This window comes from Taeniopygia guttata, chromosome 1, assembly GCF_048771995.1.
Source record: "Taeniopygia guttata chromosome 1, bTaeGut7.mat, whole genome shotgun sequence".
NCBI lineage: Eukaryota > Metazoa > Chordata > Aves > Passeriformes > Estrildidae > Taeniopygia > Taeniopygia guttata.
This window is the reverse complement of record NC_133024.1, coordinates 68,492,639-68,508,380: the sequence shown is the minus strand read 5'-3', so window position 1 is coordinate 68,508,380 and position 15,742 is coordinate 68,492,639. Positions and strand designations below refer to the sequence as shown.

Here is a 15,742-nt window from a genome sequence, read left to right as displayed (position 1 = left end):
CAGCTACTCTGTATTTATAGAAATTAGGGCCAAATCAGGTGTCAAAATACGGTTATATTAACTCTGATGGTTTTATGAACTAGCTGCTAGTTTTTACAGTTTTAAGGATACTTGCTGGAGCATTGGAGCATAACACACAAAGGTCCCACAAACAACCCTCAACAGAGCCAAGAGGTGTACACACACACACCTGATCTGTGGGAAGAGATCTCAACATCATCACCTAGTCCTGGCTACATTCATACCACCATGGCAGTGTACAGAGTCGGTCTGTCTCCTGACAAATCACTGACCCACTGATCCAAGAGACCCATCATGCCACAACTACATTTAAATGATGACCTATCTGTACAACCCAAGGCATATGGAAGCACCTCACTTGGAGGACAAGGAATGTAGAGGTAGAAAGTTTTGGAGAAACTTGGCACTGACTTGGACACTGAATATACCACATGCAAAAATGACCTTTCACCTTCTATATACAGCCAGTTCTGAGCTTAACATATCACCAGATGAAAGACTAAAGCCAAGTGAAAGACTTCAGAGGAAAGAACCACACCAAATGATTCTACATACATAACAAACATAGCAGCCATTCTTGAGCTGCAGAGAAGTTCTTAAAACCTCTCAACCTCCACAGCGACGGTGAAATCCTGCCTCCCCACTCATCAGGATCAGTTCAACTAGCAATGTCTGAATGTTGAACACCCACTTCCCAACAAGAACAAGCTCTTTTGCAGAAAGATGACAGGCAGTTAAGCTCTCAAACAGATGTCTTCAGCCCGCCTTTATCAAGTTCATAACTCGTCTTCATATTGGCACCTCAACACATTATGTCATGTTTTGGATTGTTTTTAGGACTCCTTGGTTCTCCCTATGAGGGCCCACAAGTAACAGATCTTCCAAGACCACATGTAGGCAAACAGCCACAACCCTACACAGGTTTAGAAGCTCTGATCAAAGTGTCCACTGTAGGAACTTGAATTTGTGTGTTCATGTAGAGCATAAATAAAACAATGTTAGGAGTGCACAAAGACCACATATGAGACCACAAAGACCACAAAGTGAAATGTGACAGAAGACCTGTGAGACAGAGCAATTTATGTGTTCCATGACATGGAAAACAATAAGAGAAGGGGGATATGAAAGAGCAAAATTTAAAAGAGATAATAATTTTTAATGTCTACCACTGTTATTTATTCTAGACACTATTGGAGAAGCAAGTTAGAAAGAGTAGAAGCAAAATGCATTCAACACACATGCCAAAAGAAGATATCAAAGCAGCCTTCCCAGAACAGGAAGAAGGTATTTAAACCTCCTTTTTCAGAAAAAAAAAAAACCACAACCAAACAACAACAACAAAAAAACCACAACAAAAAATAAGAACAGCCTACTAGTGAATGCAGAATCCAAGTCTCTACCATTTTAACCCTGCCACTGGTGTTCAGAACACAGAGCCCTTAAGCTGAAAGGTACAGCAGTTCTGATACAGCAGAAAATCAATTTTTCTTCAAGTTCTAGAGTATATCCTTGCAAGTACAGGTATACCTCACAAATTTTCTCACTTGCCTTTTCTTAGAAGTACTAAGGAGAATTATTAGCACAGGGATAAGATCTTTATTTTTTAAAAGGATGAGTTTGCTATTACTCAGTATAAGCAGGTAAGCATCCCTTACAGATTGCAAAACATGGAGGATTCCATGAAGAATTCTTTCTGCTGTCTGTGAGCAACTCTGCAAAGGAAAGTCTAAGCCTCAAAAAAACTATTAAACCACCAACATGGCTACTTTGCTAAATGGCTTCCAACTGGGCAGCCTTGTTTGCCCTGCAGAATATGGTGATATTTACTCACACATTTCAAGCACATAAGCAGGCCAAAAATGGCATAGCCCACTGGAGCCAGAGACTATTCATTTTTTTACTCATGTGCACAAACTTGAAGAGTTTGCTTCCTAGTCTAGCCTGTTGAATCAAATCAGGTTTACTCTGTTTCCCTCAAGCATAGTTTTGGTTTTATTATCATGACTTCAAGGATATTAATAGCAGAGAAATACATTTAAGCCTAGCCATTCTTTTCAGTGTAAGGTCAAATTTTTCCAAATATCTAGTATGGATTCAGCTGTGCTCCTATGCAACTTAGACATACTCTAGAGTCAGCTTCCACCAACACTAAGCACTTTTGGAAACTCTGACTGGAGCTTTTTTACCAGTTCAGTGTCCCACATATTACTACAGTGCCCCAAAGCCCAGAGTCCTCATGAAGGTAATTCCCTGCAGTACTAAGAAGCTTGCAGAACAGACTGTTCCTGCCTCTGTAATTTTATACCTGTACTTTTAACAGTGGAAAATACATTATTTCAGCTGGTCCTGTGGGATAAGAGCACTAGACTCTGTTGGATCTTATAAAGAAGTAATATTACAGTTGGTTTGAGTCTTGTTTCTGAATGCAGTGCAGCACCACGTATTCTTTAGAGGCCTTTGTCTTCTGTACCTTCATGCATCAGGGTTTCAGTGAAATTCAAATATTAAATTTACAAGATAAAAATAAATATTTCAATAAAAGCAAGGAGAATCCTCAAATCCTCTCTGAGGAAAAGTTTTGAGATCTTTAAAACTACCTAATATTTAGAGAAGAACGTACAGAATAGTAAGGAATGATCAAGATAATGCTACCTATTTCTTCATAGCATTTGACAAACTATTAAAAGAAACAGAAAATGTAAACTATTTCCTTGCAATTGCAACCTGGTGAGCAAGGAATTAAGGAAATTTTCTACATAGCCAGAAACCTTTACAAACCAGTTGCAAGGCTGCAGAAAGGCACCAGACACTTGGCCTCCATCCAGCCTTATGGACCAGCAGGGAATTCCATAAGAGGAAACATTCAGTCACTCCCTAGCAGACAACACTCAGCACTGCTCCAGGAGCTCAGGAAAAGGGTATTTGGCACAACAGGCAAGGGGTAAGAAATAAGGACAACTGTGTCAAGAGTCAAGTTGTGCCTAAACAGGAATGCCTAAACAGGAATAAACTGGCACTCCTGAAACCTAATGGAGAATCAGAGCATCTGACATTATTGGTTTGGGAAGAAGCTTTATTTGAGACAGGACAGTGAGCTGCAGTTAGGCTACACACCTCATCATATTAAGAACCTGTTCTTACCAGACACAAGTGCATACACCAATGAATGTTTCTGCGCACTATGCCAGAGACCATCTATTACACATGCCACAAAAGCCACCTTGAAAGAGTTCAAACATTCTGTCATCAGCTAAGATACAAAGTTACTTTACACTTGCACTGGAAAACTTGAGGAACCTGGTTAAGCCCAGAGTAAAACATGCACCACCCCCAAACCATAAAAAAGACTGAAAGAAAACACCAAACAAACACCTCCCCTCAAAAAAAAACCCCTACATATTTTGCTTAAAGAGTGGTGATAACACTTATGCTTCCAATACTGTTTTTATAAAACAGAAGCTTAAAATAAAGGGATGCAAATAGTTAGAGGTGGGTTTACAAGCAGAACTTTGCTGTATACCTCTGAATCAAAACCTGGTAACCTTTAGCTTTCACACCATCACCCTCAACAGCCTTGCACAGGAAGTGAAGAATATTATATTCAATAAAGGCAGCAGGGGAATTTCAGTGAGAAGAAAGTAATTGTTCCATTTGGAATCTGACCAGAAGACAGGGGTTAACACACTAACACTTGCGGAAAGAAAAATATACCAGTACTATGAATTTCTCATGGAACAGAAGATATTCCAAACCACAGTTTTATCTTTCCTCTAAAATAGCATACGTTCCAGCAGCATAGTTTTTTCTCATGTGCACTATGTATGGAATGTTTATTTTCCAATTTGGGAAGTGTAGCACTAAACATAGCACTGCTGGCTGCTCCTGCTCAGAAACTGAAGAGACCAAGAGCAATTTGGACAAGATACTGCAGTATGGTGAAGAAACAGACACTGATACCATTTGGAACTGTTTGTGAGTATTATCACCCCATTGCTCAAGAAACAAATCTCACTTACATTTGACAAGCTGGATCAAGTGAACTGCTAACATTTTGGTCAACTAAATTAGGCTCACAATGAAAAATGGTAATAAATTAATTTTTAAAATAACAACTAGGGAAAACACTACTTAAAGGAGAAACTTAAGTTTTTGTTGTTAGGACATGCAGTATTTTTCCTACAAAATTGTTTCCAATGAAAACAGTTGGATTTCGCTGTATTCCTGCCTTTCCTACAGCCTTTTCCAAATACTTGGTGCTAAGTAAATTTGCTAGTAAGAATAGTAACAGAAACAGGAAATAGAGGTGAAGCAGAATATTTCAGGAAAAAGTTTTCATTCATAATCAGTTTTGAGCATAAGAACTCAGCTGGTCATTCAGTAGAAACAGAAACTGAACACTAAAACAGACACTGGATCTAAACTGACATACACAAGTTTAAAGCACAATACAAACTTAGTCTATTTGCTAAGTATTTTTCTTTAATAAATTCAAAAAGGCAAACATTTGCAAATTGTGAATAGCAGTGGACACTGGAACACTGATTCAACCTAGGGATGACGTCATGTGAATTATTTCCTCATCTGAACAAATAAAGCGAAATAATTCCTAAGAATAGTAACAGTCACAATAATCAGATGTAGTTAAGCAGGAGGAAATGTTTGGCCACATAGCATGAATCATTTAAATTCAGGCTGTCAGGCAGTTAATAGTTACCCAAGGGAAACATGCTTTACCTGTGTCATTTAAAAAGCAAACAATACCAGTTAAAATAGTATCTTTAAGTACTGTTTAAGTGTAAACAGTGTTTTTTTGCCCCCTTTAAACACTAGCTAAGGATTTGAATGATTTGAACTATGAGAGTGAGGTTCGGGAACCATCATAGCTCAGAACACCGATTAAAAAGAACAGAAGTCAAAACATGCAGCAAACTCACTTTGCCACTCAGAGGACAACATAATTACCAAAATTTGTAAGACCAAGCTCTCCAAAAGTTTTCCCATATTAGCTTTCCAGCACAGAACTGGTGACATTTTCCAAGTTTACTTAGCTCTTGCAAAGCACCCAACAGGCTTTTAAGAAAACTAATCTGAACACACTGAACAGTTTAGGTGATCATTTCTAATCATCTGTGAATATTCTTTATTCAAGAGTGCAGAGAGCACCATGTAATGCTGCAACTCCAAACCTTCCTCCCACTTCAATTATCTACAAACACTAAAGCTGTCAGAAAGGTTCTTCCCTCATGGATTTCAAAGTCATAAGATGAATATTGCTGTCATGAGTTGGCAGAAATAGAATATGAGAATGAGCATGGATTATTTAGTAGGTGACAGATGAGGGGAAACACAAGATGTACATACAGGAAAAATGTAACACATCCACAATTTTCTTTGGGACCAATTAACATTAGAATTGACTATCATACTCTTAATCAGAATTGAGTTGCAATTTTTTGTCATAAAATGGGGGTCTTACCTAATGAAAGCCAGCAAGACACTTTTTTGATTCTATAAATAAATACACACTTTACTGCAGCACAGAACGATCATTTTGTCAAATACTAATACCAGCAACAATATGCGAGTTGCAGGAATAAATATTTAAGAAGTATTCCAGATGTTCATTTTGTCAGCTATGTTACTCACGTCTCCTCCAAATCATGATGGAAGACCAGAAGCAACCCAGCTATGGCCTTACAACTTTGAGTGCTGAGACAACTTTTCTCTTGTCTCCTCATCTCTCTTCTCTCCTTAGCTGATGAAGTGACTCTAACAGTTAGCAACACATACTCTTCACAAGCTGCTTTTTGCTTTCCCTTCTCCAACCTTCTGCTTTCAAGTCATTAAATCCCTTCCCTTTCCACACCCAAGCAGACACACTCTAGTCAAAGATATGTTCATTTCAGAACATTTAGTGTCTGTTCTCAGAGTGATACCTGTGGGCTCCTGTCTTCACCCCAGCCTCCCTGCATGCTACATGCAATAGCAACACAGACCAGGGTTTTCCTGTAGGTAGGGGGTTGTTTAAAAAAAAAAAACATTTTCTCCTATTGTTTCTTTTTTTTACTCAGCTCCTAACCATTATCACTACAGCTCCAATATTGCTCAAGGTACTGAAAACAACAGTTTGTGCCACTATTATCTACAGTTAGCTGGTGAGGTTGGGCAGAAGCCCTCCAGAAGTCAGTGTTCAGATGCTGAGCAACAACTGCGCATACCTTTCACACCTAAAAGCAAGCAAAAATGTCCTGATGTAGTAGCCATGACATGGCAAGTGCCCATAGAAATTGCTGTTGCTAGATTTTCTCAATTTCTATTCATGCTGCAGCACTTTATAGACACCTCTCCAGAACAGGACATATGATCAAAGTATGGCAGAAAAGTTGATGGACTGTAAAGCAATTGAGACATTTTTATTTATTTTCCTATTACCTGAAACCCCTTCTATACAGACATCAACTCACTGTTCACTCAGCTGAAAAGATACAGGATCTAAGTACACGTATGGAAAAGAAACAACGTCCCAGCACCATCACCTCAAGAAGTATTGCAGAAATGGTCAGTAATACAAGCAAAAAGGAAAAGAATAACACTGAGGCAGCCCAATGTGGGATGGGTCCCCAGTCTTATGCTACACATCTCTCTGGAGATGTTTGTTTTGTTGTGCTTGCAGCTGTGAAAGAAATTATACAAAGGACTACTTCTGCTGTCCAACAATTAATTTTAAGTACTGAAGTACTTACAAACTGCTTAGAATTATTTAATCTCTTAAATGCTTATGGATTGCTTCTTCCTGATGGATGTCTTGTTAATATGGCATTAAACCTATACAAAGGCAGAATCACTGCCACCTGCAAAGAAGTTCTACTCAACAACAATAACAAAAAGTTCCCAAAGCATAGTCATAAAAAAGTGTTTCTGAAACATTACATTAAGTCAATTACAAATACTTCCAATTCAAGGCAGGCTCTTCAGTGGAGAATTAAATATGAATTTTAAATTATATTTAGTTTTTAAAATATTAAATAATTAAATATTAAATGCCATAACGCACATATTATATAATTCTCTGCTACTTTTATATTCAGAGCCAAATGCATCAATATGCTATACCTACCAGCTAGAATATAAACACTAGATGAACGAAAACACTCCATTTTGTTATTAAAAGAATAAACTCACTTCTACCCAAACCTTAACATTTTTTGTCTCACAAAACATCACTAAAAACAGGTCTGTTAAAGGAACATTTGAAAACCAGAGACAAGCAATCATCAGCTCAGATCTCATAAATGAAGTCATGAGTTCAACTGCCTTCCAAACAACATTTACTTCCACTGAAAAGTAAGTTTTGCTTGCTTTTGACATCCTGACATCCCAGTCAGTGTGAAGAAAGATAATAAGATCTGTCAGGCTCCAGAAAAACTTTTAACAAACAAGGCTTTTTCTTCAGGAGTTGTTTGATTTGATTTTGCTAGCTTTACCAAGTCCCTTGAGGGGTATATTTTTCTCCACCGTGCCAGTGGCCTGCTAGAGACACTGTAACAGTGGAAGCCTTAACCCCATCAGAAGATACCATCTCTCCCTCTTAATGCAGAAAGGAGCCAGGTTTACTACAGTTTCATTTTAAGAGATTACCCCTGAGAATCAAGTTCAACTACAGTTTATGCCTAAAGCCCATAAAATGAATATACAGTATGTCTTAACTATATTTATATACAGTATGTCTTAACTGTATTTTAAAAAGAAAAACAATTGAATGGCAAATGCAGCTGAAACTTCCTAGAGGAGATGAAAATGTTTTAGTAAATTTATGAAATATTAAGCCCACTGAATTTATGCAATATTGAGAATAGCAAGGCAACTCCTACTGTGGTAAACATCATCTCACTAAGTTAAAGAGCCACATCCCCCTCTTAGCTAGCATTTTCATTTGAAGACTAACTCTAATTTGAAATGTCCTCTTTCTCAATTCTATTTTAAAACTTCTTCCTGTGAAACTTCCTGTGCACTGCCTTATTTGACACCCAACGTACTATCGAAAACAACTCAAAGCATTAAGAAAAATGTTTTTCTTGCTTCAGTATCAAGCACCTGGCAAGTGACTGGAAGGTTCTTGAAAAGCCTTAAAGGTTATTAAAAGCATTCCTCTTTTTCCCTGGGGACTTAAAACTCAATTATTTTCATTCCTCCTTTTAAGCTATGAAATTACATCATCTCTTCCCATTTGATTTATACTTTAAAGTATTTTTTTCCTGCATTGTTCCTCGATTTGCTAATTCACTAATAAATAAAACTCCTGTTGGCTCCCCTCATGAAATAATGAAAGAGGAAATGTCCAGTATTGCATGTCTCCACGCAAAAACAGGGCCATTCATTATATTCAGCTTATTATATATATTTTAGGTACAAATGTAATAATTTGCAATTTATTATTTGTTTCAGCTGCGTAGGTCTTTGGCTTAACTTGTCAAATCTTCAAGCAATAAATTAACAGAGTGCTTTGGAAGGATCTCTGTGAAAGCACAGTGATAGAGTAGGAAAGCATGAGCTTGCCATCTGCTCAGTTTGTTAACTCCCCCTCAAACAGAGCACAGCATGGGGCCAGTTCCCATCCCGGGCACTTGATGCTCTCGAAGCCCAGGGTACCTTCACTCTGGCCCTCTTACGGGCCCTACATCAGGGCCTGTTGCGTTCCAAAGATGGCTAGACTTGTGTCAGCTTCCTTTTGTAAAACACTTTCCACTCCACAAAACAGCTGCAGAAATGAGACCTCTGCTCTAAGGCTTTGTGCCTTCTTCCTCTAGCACCTTGCCCAAATTTTAAAAATATTGATCAGCAACAGAAGAAAAACTGCTGTCACTGAACACTTCAGGGAAGAGCCTGTCTTCCTCATCTTTCATTCCCTTCTATTGCATGTTCATTCAAATTGATACAAACCCCTCTGAGCCTACTCTTCTCTAGGCTGAACACTTGCAGTTCTCTCAGATTCTCCTTGCATGATAGATGCTCCAGCCCCTTTATCATCTTCATGGTCCTGTCTTCTCCATTAAACCTGTTACATTAACGATCCCAGAACCGGACACAACATTCTAAAAGTTACCTCAGCAGTGTGGAGAAAAAGGATCACCTCCCTCAACCTTTACCAATGCTCTTTAAACTGCAGCCCAGGGTAACACTAGTCTTTGATTTGCCACTAGGATTAATTGCTGGCTCACAGTCAGCTTGTCCACCAAGGATCCAAAGATCCTTCTGGAGAAAGGTGCTTTCTAGCTTGGCAACCCCCACAGCTTACTGGTGTAAGGGGTTGTAACTCCTTAGGCATAAAATTTGGCACTTCCCCTTCTTGAGCTTCATGAGATTTCGCTGCTCAATTCTTCAGCCTATTGAAGTCCCTCAGAAGGGCAGCCAAGCACTCAATGGTATCTCTCACTCCTCAGTCTTGTATCATTTGTAAACTTGCTGAGCTCATACTCCATCTAATCATCAGGTAATTAATGAACACGTTGAACAGTTCTAGCCCCAGTATCATGCAGTACAGCAGTCCAGAAAACAAATGGAAAGAAGCTAGTCATATAAAAACCCCCAGGGTTAAGCTATTTCAAGTACATAGACATCCTTTTGCCATGTGATACTTGCACAAAAGTACACACATAAAAAGGTAAGTAAGACTGCAAATAAAAGTAGTACAAGGTTTCCATATAGTCATTTTCCGCAAAGCAGGTCTTGCTTCTAGAATGCAAATAAAAATTCCTCTGCCTGCCTAAATCAACAATCCCCCCTAGGTCACAATTCTCCCCAAATAGCAGCAACGAGCACAAACACACACAATCCTCAAAGCCACATAATCTTTCAAAGATAAAAATGATGCAGCCTTCCTTCTACACAAAAAGTAAAGCCAGTTTTTGGTTTTCATTTTCTTGGGGCTCTTATTTCCTTTCTTCTGAAGTTGTCATGACATAGGACCATATCTGTGTATGGCTATATCCACAAACAGCAACAAACTCTGCTGTGACTTAGAAAAGTAAGCAGTAGTCTAACTTTTTTATAGGGCAAATTGCACTGTTATCACAGGGTCACATAATACACAACTAGAAGTCAAGATCAACTTAAATTCATGCAGTGACCTTCTCTAGAGCTGAGCTGAACACTCACAAACATTTTGGTTACAAATTACATCCATAGCCCCCCTTCTCATCAGTGTCTACTATAATTGGGCAACCAGGCACAATGTTTTCTCACAGTCTTTCATCACTTTATAGAAGAGATCAGACTCAGCTGGGACTGACACTGGCAGAGGGAATTGTACTATCTGATGACACAATTTTAGTGAAGGGACATGCCTCCTCCTCCATAGGAGGAAGAAAGACACTATCTAGCAAGCTGTTCTCCAGCATACTTAAGTGTGGCTGTGCCCATACTAGGTTGAATTTCACTGGCTTCAATGCCCACTTTGTTACCCAAAAGAAACACAGAATTCCTTACCTGCAACAAATGACCGCTTTACAGGAGAGTGCCAGGTCCAGAAAGCTCTGCCTGACTTCAAATGAAAGGGCATACTTCAGTGTGTGACCATCAATAATCAGGGCAATATCATTTTCCTTGCCCAGTGACTCTCCCAGACTGGTACAATGTTGAGTCAGAGAAGCTCTTGTTGCCTGAAGAAAAAACAGAAAGAAAATGTTTCTTCCCAATACAAGAAAAGCGCATTCAAACTAGAGCAAGGTACCTCCAGACCATGGTACACATGCACTCAAACTGGCACTGACACGAGCTAGGGTGTTAACAGTACCTCGTGCAGATATACTGACTTGTGTCACAAATTGGCAAAAGCTGCCTCTGCTTGCCTAGGAACTCATCTTGTTTCAGAGCACTCTCCAGCATCTTTACCACACAGTCCTGCATCATAGATGTGCCCAAAGCAGTTGTGATACAGCCTTCCCAACTGTAGCCCAAATACATCAACTTTCCTGGGCCAAACAGGCAGGAAAACAATCAGGCCACTTTCCCACAAAGGGGAAGTGTGAGAGGAAAGAGGAAAACTTGCTTTGCAATTCATTTTTTCTCACCTCACTCATTAGTAGGGTAATCCAAACAAATTCACTCTGATCCACTAGAAAACTAGCCCCAAACTGGAGGCAAATTTACACATTAAGTTAATGATTGTGACAGAGAACACAATTCAGCCATTTCAGACACAGATTACCTTTTGCACCTTCTTCTTTAAAAGAATGGCTACATAATTCCCTGTTTCCCCATTAGAAATGAGGGATTAGATTTATGACTTCATGGCATGCTTTATCTACACTGTACCTAAAAATCTAACAGAAAGTAGATGACTGTGCTTAAACCATTAGAGACCAGTGCTGGGAAAACAAGGGTAAGTCTTCTGGGGAGAAAGCTGTTTTATCTAGTTCAACACTACTGTGCAGTGACAATGTTCACAGAAACCCCAAGGATGGTATAATGGATACAGTTTGGGAAATGTTATCAATAATAGAATTTTATCCCAAGAGCCCCTGCCCCTGGGATCTTAGGGTGTAATTTCTTTTTCTTTACTGCTTCCTCTTAGTCTTGCTTAAACATTTTTCTTACTCTCAAGAGCAGAATTAACCCCTGTCCTTCTCCTGAATGTGCACACAGGATTAAATGCTTCTTTGAATATTTGAAAGGAGAACTCTCTGCCCTTATTCCCTGTCCAGCACTTGGGGCACTTCAGAGGGAACACCCTCACTTTTCACCTGATCCAAAGGATGGTGAAGGCTAGGGCCCAACCACTCCCTCCTGCAGAGACAGTGGAGAATCTCAGGGCAAGTTCAGGAGGGTTACTGAATATCCATCATCTATTGCTCAAAAAACAAAGCCGCAAGAAAACTTATAAAAGGTTGTATTTCTCATCAGTTGAGGATACTAGTCTCTCCATAGCTTATTATCATGGATGTGGATAAGCTTCATCCAATTCATGCCCTGGTCATGGAACTTACTCATCTTACATGTAAGATGACACAGAATTAGTAACACTGTTAATAATACCCCAAAACACTATAAATCAAGGATTACAAATGAGGCACTTCATTTTATCAGTGCTTTGTACAACTCTCAACATACTCCTCCAGGAGGGCAGGACTAACTTACAACCTAACAGCTTTATACAGTAAAAAATCATGAATTATTTCTGTTTCTTCCAACTACTTAAAATCGCTGTGTTTTAAAAAAGAAAACCAGCTCTTGCTCCTATAGGCCAGTGCAATTAAGCCAAATAAACCAGACCCCATTCTCATTGGGTATATAATGAAGGCCTTCTAAGCAAGCAGGGGAACAAACATTTGGAAACCATGGGGAACTATATCCTTCTGTGGGCAACTCATTACTGGTAACTAGAGTAAAAATCTTTACTTTGATCCCTAGCTTTTACTCCATATTTGACATTAAGGGATAAGTTTCTTTGAGTCACATCAAGCAAGACTAAATCAATCCTTTACTGGAGCAAGCCTGATGGAGCAGAAATCAATAGTAATCCTAAGAAAGTATCTCACATTTGTGGAATACCCGTCTTTTTTACTGAGTGTTCATAAAGCCTAAATGCTAAGTTTGTCAGAGGCTCTGATTGAAATAGAATATTAGAAACAAATAAAGCAAGCCTTTCACTTAGCCATAATAAACTTGGTTTTCCTTCCCAGGCATAGAGCATCCAGCTGCTCTGGGGAAACCCAGAGAGGCATCTGCCAATCAAACCTTATGATACTGGCATATCGATTTCCATCAAATATTAAAAATATACAGCTTTATTTAAAAGTCAGAAGGTGCAAAAACTGAAATGTCCATCTGTTTAGCAGTCCTGATTCAGTGGGTTAGTCTAATAAATATAGACACTTCATAAGCCAGTAGAGGACATATGCACATGCTTAAGCATCAGTTGAATCAGAGTAACATTATCAGTTTAAAGTTTTACAATAGCTTAAAAACTCATTCATAAGACCACCAAGTGTCAGAGAACAAATATGGAAAAAAAAAAAAAAAACCCAACCAGATGGTAAAATGTCAACTACAGAGCTCAAACTGAAAAAGCTAAGGCTTCAATTTATTTTTATTCTACTTTTAGACCTTTGACATGATGAGGAGACTTGTTTCGAAAAACATGAACAAGTCTGACATAAATGCATTTAAGGGTTAAAGTTGTTACGGTCTCTGTGCTTGAGCTAAATTTAAGACATAGTGCTATATTCCATAATAAACCTATCCCACCTGCTCTTCCTGTTTGTTTTTCCATTTCCATTTTAACAAGTCGCAACCACAAATATAAACCCTAACCCTCAGCAGAGCACTTACTTGTACTACTGCCTTAAAATAAACTTTCAGATTTTATTGTTCTCTGTGTGCATAATTTCCATACAGAACATGAAGTAACATCATTAGTTAACTATTATAAATCTTCATAGCAGACTAAATTTGTTGACAGGCAAAAAACAAAAACATCCTGAAGCAGAGTTTGTGTGGTCTTCCCTGGATTGTACACTCAGGATCTTTAACAAACCTTGTGATAGCATGCCTGTATATTCTCCCTTCCTAAAATCCCTGCTGTGCCCAGCTTTATGAATTACAATACTGACAAACATTCTAGGATTTACCAGGCTATTATTTTGTAGGTTAACAGGGCCAATATTAATACTTTTACATGATGCTTGAAGTCAACTGGGAAGTCAATGCAATCACAGTTAATGTAATCAGAAACTTTTGATTTTACTAAAAACAAGAGCAGACTCCTCATGCTGTAATAAGAAACATTAGGAATGTTGTATCGGTTACTTAAGCATATTTTTTGTGTGCACTGTGTGCCTTTAGATGGCGTTTGTTGTTGTTGCTCTTGAGAGTTTTTTTGCTTTGTTTTGGTTGGGTTTTTCTAGAAGCAGCACAAAATTCTCCCCATTCCCTCCTACCAGAGCTTTGGACACTACTGAAAGAAATGTTGGTGTTTGAGGCAATGTAGTATCCAATATAGAATGACAGTATCAGATACTTGCCAAGAAAAAACAGTTCAGAAGGACTTGCACAAATTGAGTGCAGAAGACTCTAGCAGGATAATAACCATTCCCTAAGCTTATTTTACAAAAACACTGATACCCAGAGAAGAACTGGAAAATTATTATGAGACAATCAGCTCCAAATCTCCTCTTTCCTGCCCCACATTTCCCTGGAAAGGCTCACAAACTCACTGAAATTATAGCAGGAGATAGAAAGGATAGAATTTTGGGCAGCCACTACACTTGCGGTTCACTGTAAGCATACAGCCATCCATGGCCCACAGGGAAAGACATCTCAGGAAGAGAAGTCAGTGGTTTGTAGCATCATGTAGACCAGAAGGCATCTTTAGCTGAAGAGAGCCACTCACCCCTGGATCTGTGACCTCTGACAGACATACCCCCATATGGCCAAAATGAGCCTTACATTCTGGCTGTCCACATTTCATGCCCTCTCGGTTGGAGCATGGTGCTAATCATGCCATGGTCATGGGTATGACCTTCATATGGGCCATTCACTTCAGAGCTGGACTCAATGATCCTTCTGTGTCCCTTCCAACTCGGAATATTCAGTGATTCACCCTTCTTGAACAGCCATTTCTCCATCTCAGAAGACCTAAAATGACTCTCACACAACAAGCTCTTGCAGTAAGAGTGTGAGCTACAGCAGCTTGAAGGGTTTTCCAAGCTAACTTCTTCCATCATCCTATAATTAATTTCCAAACCACTAGTTGTGGTATAAATTAGGTTATATAAATTACACAATCTGCTAACTCACTAGAGTGACTGAAGTGCCAGCTCAACTTGTTCTACCAGTCCAAGAATTTACTTTTTATAGCCGCTGTCTTCCTTCCCATCCATGGATAATCTGAATCATCTGATGCAACAATTATTTCACTGTGCTGAAGAAAGTGGTTTCAATCAGAATACCAGCCACATCCCCTTCCCTCAGTGTTAAGTGAAAAATATTCCAAGGAGAACTTAAGAATTAAGCAAGGAATCCATTGCATAACCCCAACCAAGATAACACTGGCCAATCCTAATTAATGGGAAATTTTCCACTATATCTTCATTGCAACATAGAAGCTTCACCACATTAAGTGAAATCTTTGACTTCAATCTGCCTGGCTGGTGTACCAAAGAGATCTCTAAATACATTTGGCAGAAGCAAATTCACAGGAGAATAGGAATAATCACCATAAAAGCAAGAAAAACTAATGTTTAAACCAAAGCTGGCAAAACATATTAGAACTATTTAAAGCAACACCCCTTGGGCAGAAGAGTCACTGGAAGTGCTTGCCACAATAAATAGCACATATGTAAGAGCTAACCTTGAAATCTAGAAAGAAATACTACTTTCAGAACAGATCCTCACTTTTGCCAATCTTCCAAGTTTGGTACCAAATTTGACTACGTCAGCAAACTACTTCAATTTCCAAAAGCAAACAGGCAACTTCCAAAGACCTAGTTATAAGGAAGGGTGAAAAGCATACAGCCAACAAAGCCTGGTGAAGATTACCTCATGTTTATGGCAGTAGTCCAGCTACAGGACTTGTCATGTTCCTCTGTTCCCTCTCTTTTGTGATCCCTACAACTGATCAGTCTTCAAACAGTTGGTTATTTAACTGCTTCTGTGTACTCTCAGAATTTAGCTGGGGATAGAAATACCAATTCAAACACAGTTGCATTTTCTAGGTGCAATG

At 38.9% G+C, this 15,742-nt stretch overlaps 1 protein-coding gene across 3 annotated transcripts in view; it reads right to left on the bottom strand.

Annotated features, from left to right (window-relative positions):
* Positions 1-15,742, bottom strand: part of ATP8A2 (ATPase phospholipid transporting 8A2) — a 312,539-nt gene that overhangs the window by 182,120 nt on the left and 114,677 nt on the right. For all 3 annotated transcript variants that reach the window (XM_030275104.4, XM_030275123.4, XM_030275129.4), the window contains one exon: positions 10,507-10,679. In XM_030275104.4, coding sequence (XP_030130964.4) covers positions 10,507-10,679 — 173 coding nt within the window. The remainder of the gene's footprint in view (positions 1-10,506; positions 10,680-15,742) is intronic.